Source organism: Aplidium turbinatum, chromosome 5, assembly GCF_918807975.1.
Source record: "Aplidium turbinatum chromosome 5, kaAplTurb1.1, whole genome shotgun sequence".
Classification (NCBI taxonomy): domain Eukaryota; kingdom Metazoa; phylum Chordata; class Ascidiacea; order Aplousobranchia; family Polyclinidae; genus Aplidium; species Aplidium turbinatum.
In genome coordinates, this window is record NC_137476.1 from 13,327,723 (window position 1) to 13,353,786 (window position 26,064).

Consider the following 26,064-nt stretch of genomic DNA (forward strand, 5'->3'; position numbering starts at 1 on the left):
AACAAAACAATGGTTCTGTTAAATCATACTTGATCTCACAGCGGGAAGACCTCGTTAAAAATAGCGCGTTTGGATTAAGTTACTCTACAGTCTACTTTGAAATTTCCTCATTGTTAATACCGATAAGAGCAGGGGGTGCGCCGCACCCCTGCACCCCCTTACTCTACGCCAGTGCGTGGACCCATAAGCAAATCATCCCTCAACATTTGTTTGATTGTTTTAAAAATCCCAGCAATTCTTTACAAAGCTCATATAGGCCACACGTTTAGTAACATTTCCTCTGGAAAGCCAACGCACATTACTGTGAAATAGAAGTACACTGTGATCGGCTCTTAAATCTTCACAGATAATTTTAAACAACCGGCTGTTCAGCGCACTCCTATTTACATTGTTCACCATCTTAATCACCAGTGATAAAACGTCCAAGATTTCATCAGGAAGGACTTTGCATGACAATGCAAACCGGTGGATCATGCAGTGCAAAAACATCGCATGAAGAGCTACTTCCTTTAAAACCAGACTTTCGTCCTAACATAGCTGGGGCCCCATCCGTTGTGCAGCCCCTTAAATTTTCCCATTTTAAAACATGTTGCTTGAAAAACGAATCCACCATTTGAAAAACATCAGCTCCTTTAGTTGTTGCTTCTAATGCCGCATTCATCAAGAACTCTTCTTTAACGCCTGTTTTTCCTACATATTGAACAAACATTAGTAACTGAGCACAGTTTTTTACATCTGTGGACTCGTCAAGTTGAATCGTGAATCCACTTTCCGATGTACAAATATCACTAATCACTTGCTGCAAAATATCCACTGACATTTCCTCAATTCTTTGTTGGACTGTATTATTAGACAGGGAGATGGAGTTAAGTTTTTTCACTGATTCATCTCCAAAGACACAACGTACCATTACTTTTGCAGCAGGTAGGACTAGGTTTTCCCCAATGGTATGTGCTTTTTTTTGCTTGGCAATCATGAGGAAACTTCATACGATGCCTTTAGTGAAGCATTGATTTGTTGGAAAAACATGCCACCTTTATCCAAGCGTTGTTTGTTAAACACTGATTCCCTATGCTTGAAAAAATTAAGATCCTTGTCTTTGAATTCCGGATGAGCTCTCTCCAAATGCCAAGTGAGAAGGCTTGGTTTCATCGAATCATTTCCCAATGATTTTTAACAAAGTACGCATACTGGTATCTGGGTTTTTTTTCTCTGAGACTTTTCGGTCATTTGTCCGAAATGACTTGAAAAAAATCGGTCATTTTTTATTTATTTCGGTCATTTTTTGTGATGAAAATATTTCCTTTCAAGTACCTGATACAAATCAAAATTTGCACTTCCTGGCTAGCTACAACATTAAGTTTCTCTGAGAAACGTTGTCGTGTTTTATCTCGAATGGGACATTTTGACCGAATTGACTATAAATTTTTTTCGGACATTTTGACCAAATTGACTATATTTTTTTCGGACGTTTTGCTAAAAAATCGGTCAATGACCGATAAATGACCGAAAAAAAAACTCAGACTGGTATATCCAAACCATTGTTTATCGTAAATGTAAACCCCAACTTTAAGTAGGTTTCTGAATGTTTCTTTTTTTGACACTCATTGTTTAGCTTTTTAGAAAGTCCGAAAATAGACAAAGATTTCAAGTAAAATAATAAAAAGGTTTTGAACTCAGCAGCGCGATTAGCTAATCGTTGAGCGAATTTACAGTAGAACTCGGTTAATCCGGATTCGATTTGACCGGCGATTCCATCCGGATTAGGCTAAGATCCGGATTAACTGATGACGGTTCTATCTAAAGCCGGACGTGACCTAGATAGAAGGGTATCGAAAAAAATCACCGAAATTGAACGCATTAGTGTGGTCAACTGCCAATTCCGAGACGTGCGATCACCACATTAGCGATCCAGTGATAGAGTTCTTTTGAAATGCATGTAAAATGAATGTATTTGCAGACTCTGCGTCTAACGCAAGAACACACTGGCAAAAGTTACATCTTCAGACATACGTGTCGGAATAATCTGCAGTCACTCAAAACTTTTGAAAACAGTTACCGAAGACGAGTTTCTATGGAAAACTTACAAAAAATCACGGTCAAACAAGGTAATCACGGGCAAATCCGGATAAAGCTATGGAGAAAGCGCAACTTTTGTCCGGAATAGGCGAAGATCCGGATTAAATAATCCGGATAATCCAAATCTGTTTCTCAAGAAAAAGATTACAAATCATTTGTACTACCAGTTTTATCCGGATTAGGCGAAGATCCGGATTAATTGAGTTTTACTGTATATTGCACACTGAACCTAAAAACAAATGAAGACCTGAATTAAAGAACTGGCTACATTAAAGTTTTTGAAAAATAAAAATTGAAGTTTTGAAAAACACTGCAAACTTATTTCAATCTCATGTTCAATTTTTTCGGTCTTATCCTAACGTAGGCTTCGGCTACACCTGAAACTCATGCATTCTAGTCTGCTGACTTAGTTCTTAATTCAACTGTTTCGTCACAGATCATTGATTTGTGCGGTAACCGATTGGCAAGACAGCTGGTGCTTGAATGTTGTTTCATAAGCGAGGACGACTGGTCGACTGTATTTGCTTTCTAGACTAGCCTTTGTAATTACGGTTCTCATAGCAATCAATCAACTGTTTTGTCTTGTGTGCTGTGATTGGACAAAATAAGTCATGTGAACTTGGTAGTTACTGTAAGTTGTAGTTAAAGCTTCTACTGGGGTGAAAATGTGACTTATGAAAATGGAGTTCTTAATCTCAGGTCTTCAAATTATTAACATCATCAATTCATCAGGTGATAAAAAATATTTTAAGCAGATTAGAAGTTATGGGAAGAATATCCTTATACTTAATCTAATGTACCCCTTGAAAAGTCGAAATGTACCCCTGGGGGTACATGTACCCCAGTTTGGGAACCCCTTAGATCATCTTCAGTTAAGCTTATTCAAAAGAATTGTATTTGGGCAGTGGGCACGAAGATTGGCTTCCTTTCCTTCTTGTCCACTTAATCTAAATCTTCAACCACCAGGCCGTAAGCTTGGATACGACAAATAAACAAAAGCTGGATAGGACTTCCTTGTCAAGTTGTTGGTAAATAAGTTTATCGTACCGTCAATTGATTCAACCTTTCTTCATGAATGATTGCTTTGTCGTTAATTATTAGTTTTTGACCAAACACAGGGTTAAGCAGGTACTGCATATTATAATAGTCTGTGTACTTAGCGATTACTTTCAGACCGTGTGCAAAACTAGAAGTTAAAGCTTCTTGCAAGAGTTTCGCTTGGATAGTTTCGTATTTTTTATTGAGTTATTGCAGCAACAAGCAACGAGTGTCACAATGAAGTGAGTACTTAATTTCCATTGCTTTGTGACAAATTTGCTGCGTCTGTGAATATCTGAAGCAAATTTGATATATTTGCTTTTATTGTTGAAGTGGTGGCAGAACATGAGTTTAAGATTTAGGCTTGCAGGTTTTAAATTTGATATAATTATGTAACCACTGGCGCCGACTTACGGGGTTATGGGGTGGCCACGCCACCCCGTAACCGCTGTAGCGCGGTGGCAGCCACCCCGTTTAGGCTACATTACTTACTGCAAATAAAGGTAATTTGAACGGACGTTTAAATCTTTTTTTGATCATTTGTTTTCGCTTCAAGTCAACATAAAGCAAGAGGTGAACCAATACAGCATTGCGAAGAAAATGATTGTTTTGTCACAAGCATGATACTCGCGTAACATCAAGCAAGCTACGTGAAGATTACGCAACACGTGGCTACGAATTTTTCCTTGTTGTTGCGATCGTTTTGTTATTTGTCATAAGTCATTGTTACATTTGTTAGGTTTACAATGGGATTTATTAATCAATAAAATACGATCTTTCTATTGCCTCCTTCAAAAATCTTTTTTGAAAATTTTTAAACTGCTTATAATATCGCTATAAATTATGCCAGCTATAAAAAAATTGTAAATAAAATTATCTCGATGATTGATAGCTCCACCCCCTAAATGAATATCTATTTTCAAATTTCATTAAAAAAATGCAATTTTCAAAACTTTCGAAAATTTTCGAAAAGCAGCCCCCAGTGTAAATGCTTTTCTTGACCAGTATGAGGTCATACTAGATTGGCTTGACACGGCATCGAAAGAAGATGGCATGGATGCTGTCACTCGAAACAATGCCACTAGCCATGTTCCATGCACATGGACAGCATCCATGCCATCCATGGATAATTTGGACGTTTACTTTTTCTTGCGTGTCCTGCAAAAGCTTTTGCTTATTTTAAGCCCTGTACATATCACTGTTCAGAAACGTGGGATCAATGTCGGAAAGGTACGTGAATTACTGGAAGCCGTATCATCAACGGTTTCTTGGAATGCAGCAACATAAAGTGAGGCATCTGCGTTGTTTGAAGCATGTAAAAAATCAGCTGTTGATATGGGTTTGCAGTTGCCATCTTTGCCGCGTGGCCGTGGTGGACGTACTGCAATATCTTTCGATGACCAGCAACAGCAACCGTTTTTTTTTCTACCGTAGATGCTTACTACCAAAGCATTTATTTAGACGTATTTAAACAGTGTTCTTCTTCACTTTTGTCACGTTATTCACAGCAGGACATGAAAACGATAATGACATGGAAACAGTTCTGCTTTCCAAGGATCAAGCATCGGAAAAGAACAGAGCTGCTTTTGAAAATGTCGCTGCCACATATAAAGATGACATAAACCCAACGCTTCTGCGTCTGGAATTGCAACAGCTGGAAAGTTTTCAACAGCAAAAACAGATTTTTGTTTCAACTATGTCGCAACTGCTTGATCTATTTGCAAGCAATGAAACAATTTTATTAATGCTTCCAAACGTGGTCTGCATTGTGAAAATATACTTATCGTTGCCTTCCACCACCTGCGAGGCGGAGCGATCGTTTAGTGCACTCAGGCGCATAAAAACCTCCTTGCGATCTACCATAACGCAACAGAGATTGAACCACGTCCTAATTTTAAATGTTTATCAAGCTGAAGCTTCACGGTTACAAGTTGACGATTAACAATTGGATTGACAGAGCTGCTGTTCGCAAAAATACTTTTGCCAAATGTTAAGTGTCAGAGCAGCAACGTAACAATAAAATTCACGACATACCTCCTGTGCTTTGTTTTAAAGTTGCTTTGTAAATTATCGAGCTACAAATCAGGTGTGAAAAGACAATAGGATCTACGAAACACGCTTAGTAAAAATCAAACAAAAACATGCAGTTTGAAAGTTTTTAGGTTGCCATATTGTGCTATCCGCCACCCCGTGCAAAAATAAAAGTCGGCGCCTATGTATGTAACTATCTATTTAGAATAGAATTTTTATGCGAATTGATAATATTGGAGTTTGCTTTTTCTGTTCGTTTTACGTATTTTTCAAATTTTCTTTTTTAATGTGCTAGCTGAAGATGCTATTACTATAGCGAAATCGATTCTTAATAATTTACTCTAAGAGGTTAGATTGTTGTGCAGATGCCAGCATTTGATAAATGCACAATAGCAGTATCTTGTTGAAGTTGTTTATTTAAGAATGAAACAGCTGTTTTTCTATTGAAAGTAGTTAACAAATTAATGTAGAAGTTGGTTTTGCACAACACTTATTGTTTTTACTGCAAGAAAGCATTTCCTTCATATTTCTTTTTCTGGTTAGCTAAAATCATTTAATACAGCAGCCAAGTTATATCATGGGTATAATATTGAACTTCATTGTTTCATGTATGTAGATTGCTGTACGCAATAACGGGTCTGTCCAACTTGGAAAGCACCCAGTTTGATGGCATCATTGTGGTTGCTGAACGGTTAGATGTTTCTGATGGGGCTTTACAGTTTCTAAAAGCTCCATTGAAATTATTGAAAGAAGTAAGAATTTTTAACATACTGTATATTATAAATTAAGACGTACGAAAACACGAGATTGACAGACCATGTTTGATGTTTGGGCTTTATTGGTTAGTGCACTGTTTTACACTGCGAGGATTGGACGCCATAAAATGTCAATCCGGCTTGATGGCGGCTTTCTATGTACTATTGTACTCTTATTTTTTACGTTGACCGCCACAAGGTTCTCCTTTCGGAGGTCGCTTTGCACGTTTCTGACTATATTCTAAACGGCTTCTTCTGTTAAATCTTTCGCAATCAAAAGTTCACTATCTGTTGCATCCAATGTTCATGGACTTTTACCTATAAAATTGTTTCTTTTCGGAATCCCCTTTGAAGATATGCAGAAAGATCCAAGGTTGCGTCATTGCAAAGTAAAACTAGAAAATTTAGAGGAAAAAACCACCGTTCAACAATAAGGTATTGAACTGCCCTTTGAAACTATTTGCCAAACTACACTGAAGCAAGCCACACAACTTCATGTTGTTGGTATTGAATCGGGAAATGCAGCGCGTGTTATTTTTTAATATTATACAGTGGTACTAAAATGCTATCCCACTTTTAATTTGTATCATTTATTTTCAGCTTGATTGTTCTGCTGAAGAAAGTGTGAACGTTGTTCCTCTGCCTGGTCCATTTAAAAGACTGGTGAATACAAGTTACTTGAACACTAATAATGTATTTTTATCAGGGCTGTGAAATCGGAGGGATTTTGGCATGTCCTAATTTGGAGTTAACAGTTATAAACTGAGCAGTCGAATTCCACAGGACTGTAGAGTCGGATGAATTTAGGCGTGTACACTGTACAGACTCTACAGAGTCGGTCAGTTATAAACTAAGGAGTCGAAGTCGTTTTTTTCCCGACTTCACAGCCCTTGTTTTTATATAGTCTTGCATCCATCGCAGATATGCGTTACTTTCAGCACTTTACAAAATACTTTTACAGCACTTACAAAATTACAAAATATTTCAACAACCAAGTACCCTTTCTCATTTACAAGGTATAATATAGTTTGCAGTTTAATTGTTGCAAAGTTCCATTCACTGTTTTTTGCAAGCATTTAAATCTTATTGCCAGTTTTTCATGTAAGAAATCGTTTATACAGACTACAGAGCATAAAGTTTATCATATAAACCCTTTTCAGATTTTTTCTGGAACTGGCCCTCTCAATAGAGATTTTGATGATATTCGGAGCTTTTCTGACGCCGCTTGGGCTGGCACTAAGAAAGCGTTACAAGCAGGTTGCAAATCACCTTTGCTGATCACACTTGGAAATAACAGGTCATTAGCTTTTGGGCAAGAGTTTCTATAGTTTAAGGAAACGCAAAATAAAAGCGACTGTAAGTGATGTACTTTTAGTGGAAAAGGAACGAAATGTTCCACTAAACTTTTCGCAAACCCGATTTTCAGTCAGGTTGTCAAGTGGTGGTCATCTGAGACACGTTGGTGCGGAAATTTGTATCCAATTTTAAATAGAAAATGGAAACAAACGTAATTTAGTTTTCTGGCATCTGTCATTTTTTTTTGATACTACGAAAACGCTCGTACTTTGAATGAGACCATTTTTATAGGTATATATACAATATACATTTTTATTCTTAGTTGTTAACTATGTACAACAACATGGATTGCAGGTTTCCTCAAGCTAAGTTTGTTTCCGCTTTGGGTGCGTTAGCAGCACTTTATGTTCCACTTGAAATCCGTGAGGATTGTCCTGAGAGACAAGTAAAGGTATTGCTTCTACTCAGCTTATCTTATGTTGCTGTGACATGTCGATTGTCGTACCAGATTTTGTAGAACAAGTCTTTATGACGCGTAAATGACTCGTGATTTTAATGACGCTCGTCGTAGCCACTAATATGCTTTCCGCAATTAATCTTGCTTATAGCTACTTTCTGAACCAGTAGTTCTCAAAATTGTTTTCATTGCAACTTTTTTTTAAAGTTTGTTGGACTTGCGACGCACTTTGCGATAGAAATTTCAGCAATTTTTATTCATTTTTTTTGTGTCTTCAGCTATTTGTCTCGCATTGAAGTGAACTAAAATTGTGCTATGTGATTGTTTAACCACAATGATCAATGGCTACAGTTTCATGAGGTCAGTAATCAGTTCAATAATGAGTTCAACTGTTCAAATGCGCATGTCAGACTGTCAGGAAAGAAAGACTTCCTTTCCTGCTGCTTGCGTCACCTGCGCATCCCAAGAATCTGGAGAAGAGCCCGAGTGGTTGCAGTCCCAAAGCCGAAGAAGCCTCCAGGGGATCCGGAGAGCTACCGTCCCATCTCTCTGCTCTGTATCCCCTTCAAAATACTCGAGAGACTTATCTACACCCGTGTCGAACCGATAATAGACCCTCAGCTCCCTCAGGAACAAGCCGACTTTCGCCACGGAAGATCAACCGTAGACCAGGTCACTCTCTTGAATGGAAGCTACAGCTCAGCAAGGCAAAGACAGTGTCGGCGGCCTTCCACCTAAACAACAACGAAGCAAAACGTGAGATCAACATTACCACCGAAGACGAATGCCTGCCATACTGCGCCAAACCCACCTACCTTGACGTAACCCTGGACAGGTCATTCACGTACCGACGACACCTGGAGTCACTGCGCAAAAAAACTATCTGCGCGCGTTGCACTTTTGAGGCGGCTGGCGGGTTCCGGCTGGGGAGCTGACGCGAAAACCCTTCGCACAGCTACCTTGGCCCTCGTCCATTCTACCGCCGAGTACTGCGCACCAGTGTGGTGCCGCAGCTCTGACACCCGCCACATTGACACCGCCATCAATGACGCACTACGCACTGTGACTGGATGCAGCCCTGCGTCCCACTCCAACGGACTTCCTTCCCATCCTTGCAGGCATCCAACCGGCTGAGCTTCGCCGTAAAGGAGCCATGATTTCCCTTGCTCGTCGCGCACTGGTTCCCGACCACCTCCTCCACAGTACATTTCAGCGCCTACCTGGAGAACAGCAGCGACTGAAATCAAGACGGCCATTTGTGCCCATCGCACGACAGCTTCTGAACAACGTTGAAGATCTTGGAATAAGTGCGGCACACTGGACGAACTACACATGGAACACGGAGTGGCAACACAACACCTCCCGACTCCGTGATTTCCTACCCGACGTCGATCCCCACCCTCCGGGAATGTCCCTCGCAAGACTTGCGTGGGTCTGGCTTAACCGCCTACGAACCGGCATCGGTCGCATTCATTCAGACATGTGCAGATGGGGCCTGGCTCCCTCACTGGGATGCGAGTGTGGCGCCACAGACCAGACAGTAGACCGTGTTGTCCATGACTGCCCAATCCATCAACCACCACATGGAACGCTTGGACTGAAGGCCCTGGATGATGAGACTGTCGAGTGGCTGATGACATCATGCCCAATCATATAGTCCGGAAGAAAGCTCATACGACGAAGAAGGAGATAATAATCATATCTGTAAGCATTTTATTACCGCTATTTGACACGAAACAGAATCATAGTGCGACGCCCTTGTACAATGTACTTGTACAGGGTGGCCCAGCAAAGTGTGGACAAATAAAAGTTAGGTTTTTTCAGTTATATGAAGGCCACTAACAACAACTCATATATCAAATAAAAGAGAAATGTATATATTGTCTTTAATGACATCCAAGAATTATTCAACATGGACCTAAGCCCGTTGCTATGTAAACTTGGCTGAAGTAACAATGTTTGAATTTAAATATCTCCCATGTTTCGAATTTTGGCTTCAAACCACTGGCAACTTTTCTTGATGAATTGAACTTTCAAATCGCTCTAGTCAAATTTTCATTTTTTTGTGAAATTGAAAAAAAAATGCTCAGGTGTCTTGCCTTAACCTAGTTCCATAGAATAGTTAATTCAAAGAAATTATAGACAAGGTTAGTTCAATATTACAGTCAATGGAGAAACATACTGGTGATGCCTTCAAGCTTTGAACTTGAAGAAAGACGTGTTATGTTGCCAGTTCAATATCAGTGAAGCAAAAAGTAAAACTTGCCATAGCAATCTATTAGCAGGAGTTTACAAAAAGCGTTTAGAGACAAAGCGAAAAACATTAATTCAGCTTATAGATTACTGATTTTTGATCCTGTGTTGCAATACGCCAAAATTTTCAGATATTTTTAAGAGTCCGCGACCGCTTCAAAGGCACCAAAAGGGGTCCGCCAAGACAAAAATATTGAGAATCACTGTTCTAATAGTAAATTTCGGTGTAGGACTAGGGAGGGAGTTGGATAGAAATTCCAAAAAATTATACCAGAGGTCTTGAAATGTAATGTTGTACCCTTAAACAGAGACAAAAGCTAGAAGAGGATTTAAAAAATTTCTACATAACCCCACCTCATTTTAGTGTTATTAGCGCAAGTAGAAATGTTATTTTTGTGTTCCATGGTAGTGTGTTTGTTTTTTAGGCTTCCGTGTTCGGATTTCTTCTCAATGAAAACACCGATGCAGCCCGGAACCGGATTGAAGCTTACGAAAGTGCTAGGTTTGTGCTTCAATGCTTGGTGATTACTAATGAAGTAGTACCGAATATCAGGCAGTGGGTTTAATTTGTATATGTTGTAACTAAAATCTAAACTTTGTGTGAAGTTAACTTGTTATTTCAATTTCAATAATATGGCGCTTTTGCACCTGCTTTGCTCAGAAGTATGGAAACGACCAGTCTCAGTCGAACTTATCCAAATGCTTGCTCTTAAAACTCGTTCAATTAATCGTTCCATATTAACCAACATCTCACTTTCCTCCCTCAGGACGTTGGTGAGAGACATTCAAGGCTCTGATCCCGAACGCATGGCGCCCCCACGTGTTGCTGACTATGTCGAAGAACATTTCAAAGGGACATCCGTGAACGTAAACTTATGTTTTTCAGTTTTGTATCTTATGTTTTGTATATTAACGTGACAAGTTAAAATATAATTATACATTGTGTAACGAGACAGTGAAGAAACAACCAAGAACAGGTATTTTGATAGATGGAGGATAGATAGAGGAGGTTTATCGATAGAAATATCTTGGGAAAATGATAACGCCAGGAAACCACATCAACACCCAAAGGATAACATCAGGTTGGGGAAGATTTTGTCAATATAGTACTTTTTTCAAGAGTAAGTCAATTCCATGTAGTTGAAAACGAAAAATCATGGACAGAGTAGTATTGCCAAAACTAACATGTGGAGCAGAAACGTGGTCAATCACAAAACAGCAAACAAGAAAACTGGCAGCAGCGCAAAGGAACATGTAAAGAATAATATTAAACATAAATATAAAAGATAAACTGAGAAATGAGGTTATCAGAAACAAAGCACTTATCAAAGATGTTACTGAAACAGCAACAAATCTGAAGTGGTCATGAGCTGGAAATGTAGCAAGAATGACAGACAACAGATGGGCCAAAATAACCACAGAATGGCAACCAAGATATGCAAAAAGTACTACTGTAGAGGGAGATCGAAAAGAAGATTGCAGGATGACATTTACGAATAGAGTGACGTCACCTGGTGAAAAGCGAAAGGCAGAATAGTGTGGAAACATGTGGAGGCCATCTCCCAGCAGTGGCATGGATGGAAGGTCATTTATTTTTGTTTGGATGCAAAATAAAACGTACATAAAACAAAAGCGTAAAGTGTGCGTCCAATGAGAGAGTGCGTAAGACCGTAGCCCTAAAAAGGCGTATAGGAGGTCGTCGAGTCTGCACTCTCTCATTCAAGCAGTTATATGAAAGTAAGTATTGCGTTTTTAAACAGCAAATTGGCACAATAAAGAAGAAGGAACAGAACATAAATAAATCAAACACAACTACGGACGCAAGAAATGCAAAATAATAATAATATTGGACATAAGGTCTGGTAGTGGCTGTCGCTTCTATAGCCTTTGATTCATGAAAAAGTGTTTTTTGGAAAGTTTTACTGAACCATTTGTAGCCTTTTTTCATGTTTTTTTTTATATTTTGGAGTAGATTGTCCCATGTAGCCTACCTTGATTCCCATGCTCTTTAAACTTTTTTGGAATAGTAGGGTATTTGCTTGTTAAGTATAAAGTGAATTGGAGCTTGAGCGTCGGATGTTATGCGAGTGTACATATAGCTGATACAATAGTTCACTCAGTACGCCTGAAGAAGAGGATAGTTTTTTCGAAAGGTTATCAATATGCTTATTCAAGTTGAGTTTGTTACCTATTGTGACTCGTAAATAGCACATGTGGTCAACCTCGTTAGTTAATGTACCATTTAATTTGCATATCGGAGAGTTTAGTCTTTTTATTGCTAAAGAGTATGTAGATAGTTTTACTCAAGTTGAGTGTCAACTGATTGTTATCAAGCCAAGTGTGTAGTTTGCATTATTTTTTGTTTATCATCGGTTGGAGGTTGCTAGTATTTTTTTGAACCAAATAAAGAACTGTATCAGTGTATCATCAGCATAAAGTGCAGTTTTTAAATTAGTTGCATCGGGAAGATCGTTAAGAGTCGATTTTTCCGCCTTGCACGTATTGCTGCCTATTGGTTAGGTATGAATGAATAAGTTTATTAACGGTTCCCCTTACGCCGCAGTGCATGACTGGCTGATGATCATGATAATATATTTTGTTCACTGATCGACTACAATTTGTAAATGTACTATATATGTTAAAAATCTTGTAGAATTAGGTAGAATGTAGTGTTTGTAGAATTGTTGTTAAATTTAAGTTTTACGTCGTCTACGTATGTGTGTATTAGGACTTGCATACATATTAGCCTTCTGTCCAAAAAATTCTTCAACAGATTAATCATGTTTGATCAGCTGTTGCCTCTCATTTGAACTCCCCCATTTTGCTCTGTTTTTTTGTTTTTGCTAGTACTTCTGGCATGTTTTTTTATTCCGGTAATTTTTTTTGATCTTGTCAAATATTTCATTTTTTGTCGTCCCTTTGTTCGTTTGCCTTGCACCATCCCAGTCAACATTAAATTTTCCAACGAATAGCTTCTTGCCACAGTATGTTCGAAATATCTTAATTTTGTAAAGTTTGTATTGTTAATCAGATTGTCATCGTCTATTTGTTGGGTTTTTCTTTCCATTCAGCTGATACTTAACAGCCTCATGTAGCACCACATTTCAAAACATTTTAACAATTACGTATATGTTTTTCCATTCACTGGTTGATCACTTACTGTAGCCGGTAGACTTACTTTCTTTTTCATTCTGAACAGGTTGACAGTATAAAAATAAATGTTTTGCCAGGTACAAATTATATCTGATACGGACACCATTGAAAGCAGTTATCCTTGCTTAGGAGCTGTCAACCGATGTGCCAAACGTAAGTCAGTGCAGTTATTATAGCTTGTCTGAAAGGTTACTTCTTCTGCATTGAATTCTTGCAGTTTCTAGCTTGTAGTTCAATTGCATTAATATATCGTAATTAATTGTAGGCTATGTTGTTCTATGATGAGATTTATTTATCTGTCTTCGTTAAAAGTCGTGGTTGCTACTTTGAAGTGTGTTTTGTTTCAAGATACGCTGCTGTTTTTCGCAGGCTTATTAAATAGAGAAAAGCTCCATTGAAGTTAGATTGTTATATTATTTGCATTAACTTTTATTATTAAATCTAAATAGTCATCCCCCGACACCGGGCTCGTGTCATCAAGCTCAGCTACGAAGGATCCGGCCCAATCACTGAAACTATATTTCTCGTTGGGAAGGGGGTGACTTACGACACAGGAGGTGCTGATATAAAGGCTGGTGGGGTTATGGTCGGCATGCACAGAGACAAGGGCGGCGCTTCAGCTGTGGCTGGATTTTTCGAGGTTTGTAAGTTTTGTACACAAAGCAATGTTAAAGGCTCTTTAGGCTAACATCTATTTCTGCAATAGTGCACTTCTATAAGAGTTCAAATTAATAATTTGAAAAGCTAGTACAATGCTTTTAAATTTTGTTATTGGCACTTCGAACAAAAAGCAGCGTTCTTGCTGAAACCCGCTCTTGGGTGTGCTGTTTGTTGGTAAGAAACTAACAGCCCGTGCGCGTATTTGTAATTTGCAGGTCACTGCAGCAAATGAGGTTTATTAACCAATCAGAAGGAAACATTTAAATCACCTGATTGCAGTCATGTGACTTATGCAAGTGATATTGTGTTCTCGAAACCTTTCTGATAGATAGTGAGTAAGTGACCATTTTGCGCCGCCTGCAGCGTGGGCTAACAGTTTGAAGGTTAGGGAAGTATTCGTTTTGATGATGTGGGTTCGATTCCCACCCCTGCCATTGCTCTTTTTTCTTTTGATATTGCCAAGCAAAGTTCAAATCACAAATTACCTTTCTGTCTGAGTGCTAGAAGGGTCACAATGACTGCAGTCAGCTGGTTCATTAAGAAAATTGTACTATGTTAAAGTGTCTATCGGTCAAAACACCCCATCTGCTGTAGCGACCTACAGATCACAAGCCCGCGTATTGTTGAAATTTCCTTCCCTTTGCTGTATTGAGTTGGCATCTATTGCAATTCATTGATCAGCAGCATCTTTCGCATATTAAGAAAATATTTTTTTTCACACCTTCAGGCTCTTGACAAGCTGAAGCCCAGTCATTTAAAAGTGTATGGAACGATGTCCATGGTGCGGAACAGCGTTGGAGCAAACTGCTACGTTTCCGATGAGATTGTGACCGCACGATCGGGTGTTAGGGTAAGCGTCGGATGTGGTGATAGGCATCGATTTTAGCTAATTCTAGGGGAGTGGGAATTCTCCACTAACTGTGAAAGCGATTGCTTTAAGTAGCCGATTTTCAGCCGAAACGATTATAATCAACTATTTGTGGACCCGCATGTCAGTCTGTCGCAATTTCGTCCATCATTTTGCGCAGCGCTTAGTTTGACTGTAATTGCATAACGTTGACTTAACGACCTGGAAGACACATAGCGCAAACCTTCATATGCCTTGTACGACTTAGTTAAAAATAACACAGTGAATGTCATTCGTTCAGGATAAATTCGTTGGTCAATCAATCAACAATATCACTACGAAAAAAATAAACAATGAGAATGAAAAAAATGCACAACAGCTTTTGTTGCTTGTCTGAAGGTTGTTGGTAATTTTCGTTTCACATTCCGAGTATATCGCTTCAACAGTGTCGCGTTCTATTTGTGAATTCACAAACCCGATCCAAACTTATTGCGACCAGTTTTACTTCTGACCTTGAAGTGCGTTGTTCAAGCACACACCCAAAGAGTTGAACCACTGCTTCCACCTTGTTGTTCAGGTGGTGTTGCTTGTTTTTTTTTTATTCCACCCACTTGGTTCCGCTGAATGGAGATTGGAGAATCGTCCTTGACATGCGTTACCCAAACGCACACCCCATAAGTTGAACGGTGGTTGCTTAATTTTTGCAATTTTTAGTTTATCATTGGTCGCTTGACAAAATGAGCTATCGAGGCGCGCTTTTATTATTTTTTTTAATGCTTCTTTGCTTTTGTAATAGCATTTATTGTGTATTATTGTGAAGCATGAAAAAGTATTTGACTACAGTCGCAACTCAAGGTTTGTCAGACTGTTAGACTACATATTGCTAAACATCGTAACAAACATTCCAGACAAGCTCGTGCCTAGACCTTGGCTTAAACAGTCGCAGCACGATCCGATTTGCTAAGTTTGTCACAAGACATTTGGCGAAGCCGACTTTTTGAAATTTGAAGAAAGATAGCTTGTGCATTCGTGTAAAAAGTGTAAGTCGTCAGTTTCTTACAAAGTTGTGAATGTTTTTTTAAATATATTTAACAAAAAAAAACACGAGAGGACCAGCCAAATCTCGCCCCATTTTGTCAGACCCAAGACGGCGCCGTTCCCCTGCCCCCGCATAATCGACGCCTACGGTGTACGTAATATATGGTAGTATAAGCTTGTTATCAGGGTAGGCAATCATCAAGTAGTTGCTTCGATGGAAACCAACCTCAGATAATTTTGTTGCCAACTAGAAATAAGCAGCTGCAGAAATACTGTGTTTGCCGCCTTCACTGAAGAGGAACTGGGCACTGACAATTGTCGGTGTTGGACAGAGGGTCACGGAACGCTACAGAGATCAGAAGCTTTAAATGGGAGAAGTTATTTGGCTTCGATGGTCTTAACTAACAAGCAAAGTCACTTCTTGACAACTTAACTAGTTGGATGCCAACAGCGATAAGAAACATGTAATGAATTAGCCGTTGTAGTACATATTATACACTGAGCCGCTATTGGAAGTGTCGATGTTATCCGCAGGGCTTGGGAGTCGAAGGGATTTTGGCTTATCCGGAGTCCAAGTCGTTAAAAATAGGCCGACTCTGGCTTGATACAAAACGATAAACTATAAAATTTTTGTTTGCCATGTTTTTTTAGAACTTGTTCCCCGTATTGCGCTTTAAACCTTTATCAGAAAATAGAAGTGTTCTTGTGAAAGTCGCCGTTTCAATTTCGATCACAACTTAAGTGAAGTTAAATTTCAAACAAAATAAAAAAAGACAAAAGTTTAAAAAAAATTAACAACCCTGAAAAAATCTAACAGTTAACACTAATACGAACAATTGAAATTTGGACTCCTGCATCAAGTTGTGCTGTGTTTCCTGGGAACAACTGTTATTATTTGCTGGTCTACTCGTGCGCTGGTACAATGGTACATCGTTGCACAATACAATACTTATATTTTTGTGTAGTTATAGCTATCTCATGCTGAAAATAATTCTTTTAAAGGTTAGAATTGGCAACACTGATGCTGAAGGTAGAATGGCTATGGTGGATTGTCTGTGTGAATCAAAGGAAATAGCAATGAATGAGGTTAACCCACAACTTTACACAATCGCTACTTTGACTGGCCATGCCATAATTGCAATGGGAACGGGATATTCCGTGAGTTACCTTTGCATCATGCATCATGCTTAGTCTTATAAGTTATCAGTACATTATGTTCAGTTAAGATAGGATAGAAGTTTAAAGTGGAAGTTAAGTGAAGGTTCGTTAAAAGTAAAAGTGTGCCTTGCATCAAACAAAGACCTACCAGAGGTGAAACTAATATTTCAAGCAAAATTTCGATAAAAAAAACATTGCCGCGATCATCATGTTAAGATGCCAACGTCATCAAAAAAAAGCAGTTTTATTGCCCCAGTTTTATAGAACCGTTTGGACACCTCCGGAATCAGGATTATTATGTAACAGCGACAAGGTTCACAATACAGGAAGATAGTATTGTGTTCGGTTTGTCAAACATTAGATCAACCAATATGGAGGTGCCTTGTAATTTCCAGTCACGAAAGAACTTAGTCAGCGGGTTAAGGAGCTCATAGTAAATACTGTATATCGCTTACTTTGAAGAAAAACGGTGTTTAAAGGATCAATCATCGAAGCAAGCCAGTGTTGCACATGATAAAGCTCAAAAGCAATCAAGTTTACATGACATAAATCAGGGGTGTCCAAACTTCTACCCATGTTTTTGCCCCAGACATCACCTATAACAGGGGTCACCAAATGGCGGCCCGCGGAAGGTATCAGCGTACAAGTGTAACCAAAACTACTTTTCTTGAGGTGTCAATGAGCATGAAGGTAAAAAATACTTTCCGGGAATCATATTTTCGCTTTGCATACGATTCCACCGACCGACCATTCAGATTGTAGTTCTAGGTGGGGGTCGCTCAACGTTATTCCAATGCGATGTCCAGCCACACTGTCCCAGTGGTTGATTAAAACGTCTGTTTTCGAATTTCGAAATTGTCTGTGAGCATAGGGTTGCTTATTTTAAGTTTGTAAGTGTCATGTAAACACTAGTGTGCGTTTCACCGTCATTGTGTTTCACGAGCAGTGTTCCCTTTAAGCAAGTTTTTGTTAGCAAAATAGGCCGGTGTGCCAACTCAATTTATAATAAATTGGCAAAATATTATATATAAATTTAAAGAAATTTTCTGGTTGTATCAAGAAAATGAAATATCTTCTGACAGGTGTTGGTTATGGCAGTGGCCGAGTGGTTAGCGCGTTGGGCTCGCAGTCGAGAGCCTGCATGTTCGACTCCAGCCACCCGCACTTGCTGTTGTTTCTCTGGGCAAGAAACTTTACGATAATTGCCTCTACCCAGTGATCGATTTCGAGTAATGGGTAGTACCAAATTTAAGTCATAAGTAGAGTAGACAACCGGAAACAGACTGCCGTCGGCTGCAGCGTGGGTCTGGTGTACGTCTGAAGGCGTACACCGATGCATAGCGCTCAAGTCCGCTTTCCCGCAATGCAGGGTAAAGATATGAAAAACAAACAAACAAACATAAGACAACTTCTGGTTGTATTATGAAAATATTTAGTTTGGTACTGCAAAATGTTGTTAATCAAGAATTCTTGCCATGCTGATAAGCACCGCAAGTGACAGTTGTCTAATAATCGAGAAATACGGTTTTATAGACTCTCACAAAAAGATGAAAAACCAACTCATTGCTGTTTTAGAGGGAACACCGTTCATGAGTTGCGATAGAAACGTTTTTTTCGGTGATTTCTACAAGCGTTGTTTCATGGTGCCTAGTTTCTTTCTCCCTGTTATTGGAGCCTATTTTTCGCTGATATGTTAGCAGCATAGCAGGTCACTGTTGTTGCCTGTATTGCGACGTGTCAAACATTTCTTTGGTTAGCCTACTGAAACTGTTAATTGCAAGATATCTTTTGCGAAGCGGAGTGACAACATCACTCTTGCTTGGCGATGAATATTCTAATGAAACCGTTCGCCTCGCTACAAGTGCGCAAAACAAGTGGCCTCGTTTATTAGACATTGTTAAAGAAGTCAAAAGTGTTGTTAAAGGAGCTCGGCCTGGCAGTAGCGTTGTTCGACTAATTTTGTTGCTGCGGTATTCTAAGATAAATAGTAACAACATGTAACGCTGAATAACTTACTGGGTACGAAATGCTTTCATTTCTACCATAAGAGTCAACCTACCTAAAATTTTATTAGTGCGGCCCGCCACAGCTCTCCTTAGTGCCAAAGTGGCCCGCATGCAAAAAAGGTTGGTGACCCCTGACTTATAAGATAACGTAGGTGACGTTTTAAAAGAGTCTAGATATATTAATCAATAAATGCTGTCACAGATTATGGGGTATTTAATTTTAAAGATACATCACAGATCGCCATGGATAATGGGCCGGCACTGAGGCAAAACAATGCCAATTTGTTGCGTCAATCTGGTGAGCAAGTAGGAGATATGTTTGAAGTGTCGACGATCAGGAGAGATGACTATAGGTTTCACAAAGGTACATTACAATGTTTTTGTGGCAATTACAACATTGTTTAGTGAATTAATGATATGGTTGAGATAACTGGTTTTTAAAGATAGCAAGGAAGTGTGTGTGTTTTACATCATGCTGTTCCGGATAAAGACCAGGCTTCTTTGAAGCAAAAGGGATGATGTTTGTACCGCAGATGTGCATTACTCTGAGCGCTTTATAAGCCAGGAAATTTCAACGCAGCCATATAGAGGCATAGCTGAGTACATTGTTACCCTAAATTAGGAGGGGGTTTAAGCAACTTTTTTTCAAATTCAACGTTAGCCACGATTTTAGGATACAACAGTAGGCTACTGTACATTTTAAGACCTTTAAAGAAAAAATGTAAAATTTTCGTCCAAAATCCCCTTACCCTGAAAATTACTTTTCGTTTAAGATTTCCTGATATTGTATAGACGTCAAATTTTTGTTCATGACATTTAAAGATTGAAAAATGTTTACTACTGTATTAATAGACTTTAAAAATGTTGCAAGACAGCCGCAAACAGTTTTTATGATCTTGGGTTCAATGTAAAACACAATAAAGCGTAAAGCGGTAATTTTGCTTGGGGGATGACTATGCGCAAGCGCAAAAGCGTGACATAAATGCAAACAGTTTGTCTGAAACTAGTTATACTAAAGTTGCATTTAACTTGATTTTTAATGAGAACTGATAAAAGGTCTTGGGCTTCTATTTGCAAATGGTTACTTTGCATTTTTTATCTAAGCCCCTATTCAGAGATCTTCGGCTCAACCCCTTTTCATCTTGCTGTTTAGTTTCGACATGGATTTTTAGCGGGTATGGTCATCTTTACATGTATTTAACTTTTTCGTTAGTACCTAGGTCAATCTATCTTATCAAAGAAGGTTTAAAGTTATGCGTTTGTAAGAATGATATGTACTGACATTGTTGTATGGCAAAAGCTATGCAATACCCTTACTCAATTTAATGTGGTAGCATACTCTCTATTTCCTGAATACAGAATATCTGTATTTTAGGTACGCTTTTGCGCATGCGTGTAGTCATATGCACAAATGAAAATGACCAGTTTACCGTGTTTTACGATGAAACCAAGACCAAAACACTGTTTAGTGTTTACGGCTGTCTTGCAACATTTTTAAAGTGTTTAGTACAGTAGCAAACAATGTTTAAACTTTAAGTGCCATAAATAAAAAATGACATCCATGCAATACAAGGCAATTTTACGCGAAAAGTAATTTTCAGGGTAGGGGGGTTGGACAAAAATTTAAAAAAAAATTGTACCAGAGGTCTTAAAATATACTGTTGTATCTTTAAATCAGGGCTAAAATTGAAATTAAAATTATCTCCCTCCTTCCCTACCTAAATGTTGTATTCCCTTAAGCCAGCGGTTCTTAACCCTTTTCCTTATTGGCACCACTTTGAAATCACCAACCTGTTCTTGCGACTCCTTTCAGAATGACTAAAAAGCAATGTTGGTTACATGTGTAAATAACGAAACCACTGTGTTTGTTTAATCTTTTTTCATATACAATTTTGGTAAAGAGGTGATTTTTTTTAACCAAAGACACATAAAACTTAACAACAAGACGAAGGACTAACATGAGTATGGCCGAAAACGTTTGTAATTTTTAGTTTGTTTTCATGTTGTTAGGTTTTATTTGTCTTTATTCATTTAACTCAAAATGAAATAACACAATATAATACTTTCCTCACACAGAGAATCTAAAAATGTGCTTTTTTTCTTAATGTTTTGTGTCTATCCATCTCTACGATTTTAGGTCTCTTCTTCCCCGTTTTGCGAGGGTTGGTGGCCAACAATCTTCTATTTTGTTTCTCGGCAGCCGATTGTAGCAAGAATTGACAGCTATATACACCGTGTTTCGCTCTTGTCGCTGGGCTCGTCAGTATCGCACCACTAATTGTTTGACGGCATTTCTTCATGCCACTGGTCCTGAGGGTTGGCCGAGACGAGAATTGCTGTTCAGCCAATCGCAGATCTTTTCCAACGTAGTCTAGCCAACGCTTTTTAGAACGTCCTCAAGGGTTATTTCCATGGACGTTAAAGAACTAAATTTTCTTTGTACGCGCGATTTCTTCCATGCGTTGCATGTGTCCACACCAACGCAGCCTTCTCCATTTCATGATGACATCTTCCATCTGATCCAAGCCTGGATCTCAGCTCTTTCATCGTCACTCGGTCAGAAAGGCACTTGGAACAGATTCATCTGACCATGGCATTATCATTGCAACATAGACAATTTTGCTTTTCAACAGTGATGGGTTTCGCTTGCATGCAGTGGAACATTCCTCACACAAAAATTAAGCATGTGACCACAACTACCAAAGGTAATATCCTCGTCCAAAGGAATAGGCATGGGCTCACGTAAACTCTTTTCGGTCAATTGCACCCTCACTGCAATAGCATACATACATCCTACCGATTGCCCAATCATGTCACCAACATAGCAAAAGACAGGCACGACGTCGAATTCTGCAATACCAAGTTTCAGGAGTTGGCTCCGAAACTGTCTTTCGTTAGTTATTTGAAAAATGCAAAATAGTTTCTTGCACTGGTGGTTAAGCAATAAGCTCAGTAACGTTTTTGCTGTTGTTTCTTGTTGGTGATGGTTTCAAATTGTGGTGTGTTGGTACTGAGTGCTACTCCCATGTCAAGGATCTAATCGATTGTTTGTTTTTTTTTTTCTATGTGAAACAGGCAGGAAAATCCTGATTCCCTAATATTCCTTTATAACTAACCCTAATCATTGAGTATTTCCGCACCTCCTAGGAACAGCTTTCTCACCCCTAAGGGGTGCGAGCACCCCAGGTTAAAAACCCCTGCCTTAATCTATGTGGTAAACAGGAATATAAGGCTATTTTTATTAGGTCTTTCTCATCACCTGACAGCATATCGCATCCACATCTCTGAGGTGCACACACTTACAATCATCATCGTGCATAACTCCGAATATAACCAAAAGAAAGGGAGTAACCACCAAACCTTTTGCAGAGTGAAATATAAAGCCTATTTCAGGTAAATCCGAATATGAAGATGTCCTGCAAAGCAACAACCAGCCGTCTTCGCGCACACCTCGTGGCCACCAATCACCGAGTGCCTTCCTCATTATGACCTCTGGGCTTGACAAGGTAAATAATACAATTGCAATAACATTTCTTTTTTAAAATATTTCTTTGCAGTATGACATTGTAGCTTACTGGCTGTGAAGCATCAGCAAGGAAAATAAAATGAAAGAATGTTGTCAAATTAGCTTACTGCCGTACCTAGTTATCATGTTTAATCACATTGCAATAGAGCCCTAAGTCTAATGTTTATCGGCAGCCGATTGTAGCAAGAATTAACAGCGATAGACACCGTGTTTCGCCCATGAGGCTGGGCTCGTCATTATCGCATCGTTTTCTTGCCACAAGGGTATTGGAACGCCGCTTTACCAGTCCGTTTAAACGGCATCTTCCATCATTGGTGCATCTTCCATGCATTCTCTCAGGTCCATGTGCAGGGGCAGAATTTTGTTGGAATGACCATATACGTTTGTTAAAGTGTTTCTTTGCCCAAGGCAACAATGAACCCTCAAGAATATCAGTTTGGTAGTTTTCTTTGTTCAATTTCACTCCTTTATCCACAAAAATCAATCGACTTCTTCCTGATTTGTTGACTGCGGCCCACACCATCACTGATGCCGCCCCTTGTTTCCGAGTGATTACTCGGGGTTCCACGTCACCATCTCTTGACCAAACACGATCATTCTGACTGTTAAAGTGATGCTGGACATCAAATTTCTTCTCATCGCTGAACACAAGGTTTGGCAGTGTGCCTCCTCCTTCAATGCGTGAGAGCAGAATTCTGGCTCTGAAGAGACGTTTCTCAATGGTATTGGCATTTAGCAACTGTTTCTTCATGTTTTTGAATGAGTTCATCTTCAAATCCTGCTTGAGAACTGTGAACATGGTTCCATAGGCCACGTTCGCCTTCTTTGCCAGTTTTTGAATTGGATTTCTTGTAACGTTAATTAATTGATGACCCTGTAGAGTGTAGAACGCAGTGAATGTCGATTACTCAAGATTAAATTTATCAATCAAGCAACAATATCACCACAATAAAAATAAAAGAAAAAAAGTGCCCAACAGCTTTTGTTACATGTCAAAATATTGTTGGCAACTTTAGAGCCTTGTTTACCATTTTGTTCCAATTTTATTCAGTGTTTTCAATGATGAGCCATTAGTATGTAACCTTTGTGTGTTATCAGCATGGTATTGACTCCGACTCACAGCTGAAATACACGCATCTCGACATTGCTGGATCTGAAGGGGATTTCCCGGGAATACCCACTGGTTCGCCGGTCCCTGCGCTGATCAATCACCACATTCGCATGTGATGTGTTTGCAACTCTGTTTCCATTCCAGAGTCATGTTTCCAAATAGTTTGTGCTGTTTTTGTGAAGACCTTTGTATAATTTTTACTCTTTTTATCATGCTACGAAGGAGGAGGAGAGTCTTCATTGCTCGGTCATTTGTAAAATGTACCACTCGCGTCACTATGCAGCCTATTTGTCACTTCATCTCCTATAACCATAATTTGTAATGAATGTGAAACCCAGCTAAATTTTTTTGTGCACTCACTGTAATGTACGTTGATGCACAATCACATATGAAATAAATTAGCTGTTTTAATATATTTTGTTTTTCATGAAACTGTTTCGGCTGATTCACTTATAACCGATACGTTTTCTGATGTCTATGTAGTTTTGTCATTTAATGAAATGCATAATCCTTGTACTATCTTTGACATTTCAATGTAATGCTTGTGCAATTGATCAAAAGACATTCGCCATACATTAGATTGTTGTGTAATTGAAAGATAAACGAGTCTCCCATAATATTCTGTACGCACAGGCCTACATTACAATGTACAATTGTACATACTTAGTGTAGCCTATCTAATTGTTACTGAAACGTAAAAATGACAATGTAGCATCTTTCAGTTTGTGTGTTTCATTAGCAATTATTTAGTGATCAGACTGTAGTGAAGCCAACCACAAATTCTCACCTTGAAGTTAAAATGTACTAAAGTGTAGCTAAGTTGCAAACTAAAATAAAACTGGACCAATAAAAGCAGCCAAGAAACTCAAGACCACAAGTCTGCCATTTAGAACCGGATTTATAGTGTTCGCAGTAAATATGGACATACACTAGCCTACTAACTTTCATTCAAGCCACCGGAACGATCTTGTGACAAGCAGCTGTCCCAAAACGTTAATATTTTTTTAAGTTGGCCGAAGTATTAACAGGGAACAGCCTTTTGAATTTGATTAAAAACGTAGCATCTCCACAAAAATTCTTAATAGGCCTTCTAACTTGAGAGAATGATATCAACTTCGTTGAAGTTGTAGCGGGCTAGCTCAGTGCTTCGTTAGCTCAGTGGTTACGCGCCCGTCTCAAGATCACGCGGCGCTGGTTCTACTCTCGGGGTGTGCGCTTGAGCAACGCATTTTTGGACTGCTCTCCATGCAGCGGCACCTAGTGAATGGAATAATTCCCCGGCAACAATCGGAAAACTTCACTCTGCCAATCTCGGTAACTGGTCCTGCGTCAAGAGCCTCTAAAACAGCGGTTCTTAAACTGGGGGGCGCGAGCGATGTCAAACTATGTGACTAAACGCATGTGACTAAGTGGATTTATTGCCAAGATAAAGCAAAAAAGTCCCAATGCCATTGGATCTCACTGCGTGATTCACCGTGAGGCTCTGGCCTCCAGGACTCTACCAGCTGCAATGAAAGATAAGCTTACAGTAATCATACGAGCCGTCAACTTCGTCAAAACCAGTGCTGTCAATACGAGACTGTTTGCCAAGCTGTGCAAGGATATGGATTCGAACCATGAGACTCTCCTCTTCCATACATCTGTTCGTTGGTTATCGAAAGGTAATATGTTAGCCCGCGTGTATGAAATGAGAGATGAACTGATGCTATTTTTGGAAGCTCATGGGAAGCAAGATCTCCTTCTGCCATTTTCATCAGAGAAGTTTCAACTGGAGTTGGCATACCTCGTGGACATTTTCAAGGCCCTCAATAACTTAAATCTGCTCTTGCAGGGCAGAAATACTAACCGGATTAATAGCTATGATTCCATTCGAGCATTTGTGGCAAAGCTGGGGTTGTGGCACCGCCGAATACAAATAGGAAATGCAGCTTCATTTCCCAACCTAGATACTGCACTTGACAAAAAGCAACTTGAACTGGAAGGTGAGCTTAAGGCTGAAGTGGAGGCTCACCTTCAGCTTTTGAAACAAGAATTCGAACGCTATTTCCCAGACTTGGGTGACACCGACCTTCCAGAATGGAAGATGACAAGAGATCCCTTTCGTGTTAACGAGGACATTCTTTCCGACGGTTTGCAAGAGGAATTCTTGGAAATAAAGTGTAACTCCACTGCAAAAGACGATTATGAAGCAATGCCACTAACTGATTTTTGGGTTAAATATTTGCACATATACAAGGAAGTGGGTAGCGTGGCGATACGCACACTTCTTCCGTTTTCGTCCACTTATCTGTGCGAAAGTGGCTTTTCTACACTTTTGAACATAAAAACAAAACATCGAAACAAACTTATTGATTGTGAAGCCGATCTGAGGTGTGCATTATCAGCTACAAAGCCTCGAATTAAACTTTTGGTTTCCGAAAAACAATTACATCCCTCACATTGATGAAAGCTAAATATAACTTCCTGTAGTCATTACACATAAATGTTTGCTAATTTTGTAGTTTGGCGGGGCGCAAGTTTGGATGGCACGTCAAAGGGGGGCGCGGCTCAAAAAGTTTAAGAACCCCTGCTCTAAAAGTACACGAAACTAGCAGGAATAAGCTAACAAGGCTTTGTCAGTCCGAGGATAAAGATTCAAAACCAGCCAGGATATATT

General features: G+C 39.2%; 2 protein-coding genes across 4 annotated transcripts; one reads left to right on the forward strand and one right to left on the reverse strand.

The window, feature by feature from the left end:
- Positions 1 to 433: 433 nt before the first annotated feature.
- LOC145770955 (protein FAM200C-like) lies at positions 434 to 910 on the reverse strand. The gene has a single exon (XM_082582696.1). The coding sequence runs from the start codon at positions 908 to 910 to the stop codon at positions 434 to 436; it is 477 nt and encodes a 158-aa protein (XP_082438822.1).
- A 2,291-nt stretch (positions 911 to 3,201) lies between these two features.
- LOC145770059 (putative aminopeptidase W07G4.4) lies at positions 3,202 to 24,271 on the forward strand. 3 transcript variants are annotated; one of them, XM_082581648.1, is made up of 14 exons: positions 3,202 to 3,359; positions 5,765 to 5,900; positions 6,504 to 6,566; positions 7,064 to 7,200; positions 7,554 to 7,650; positions 10,335 to 10,411; positions 10,677 to 10,776; positions 13,140 to 13,215; positions 13,512 to 13,702; positions 14,450 to 14,572; positions 16,610 to 16,765; positions 19,009 to 19,135; positions 22,165 to 22,277; positions 23,396 to 24,271. In XM_082581648.1, exons 1-14 carry the CDS (start codon positions 3,355 to 3,357, stop codon positions 23,522 to 23,524), a joined length of 1,530 nt encoding a protein of 509 aa, XP_082437774.1. In that variant the 5' UTR covers positions 3,202 to 3,354; the 3' UTR covers positions 23,525 to 24,271. The 3 variants fall into 3 exon arrangements, with proteins under 3 accessions (XP_082437774.1, XP_082437772.1, XP_082437775.1); XM_082581646.1 differs by lacking the exon at positions 3,202 to 3,359 and adding an exon at positions 4,334 to 4,347; XM_082581649.1 differs by lacking the exons at positions 3,202 to 3,359; positions 16,610 to 16,765 and adding an exon at positions 4,334 to 4,347.
- Positions 24,272 to 26,064: the final 1,793 nt, after the last annotated feature.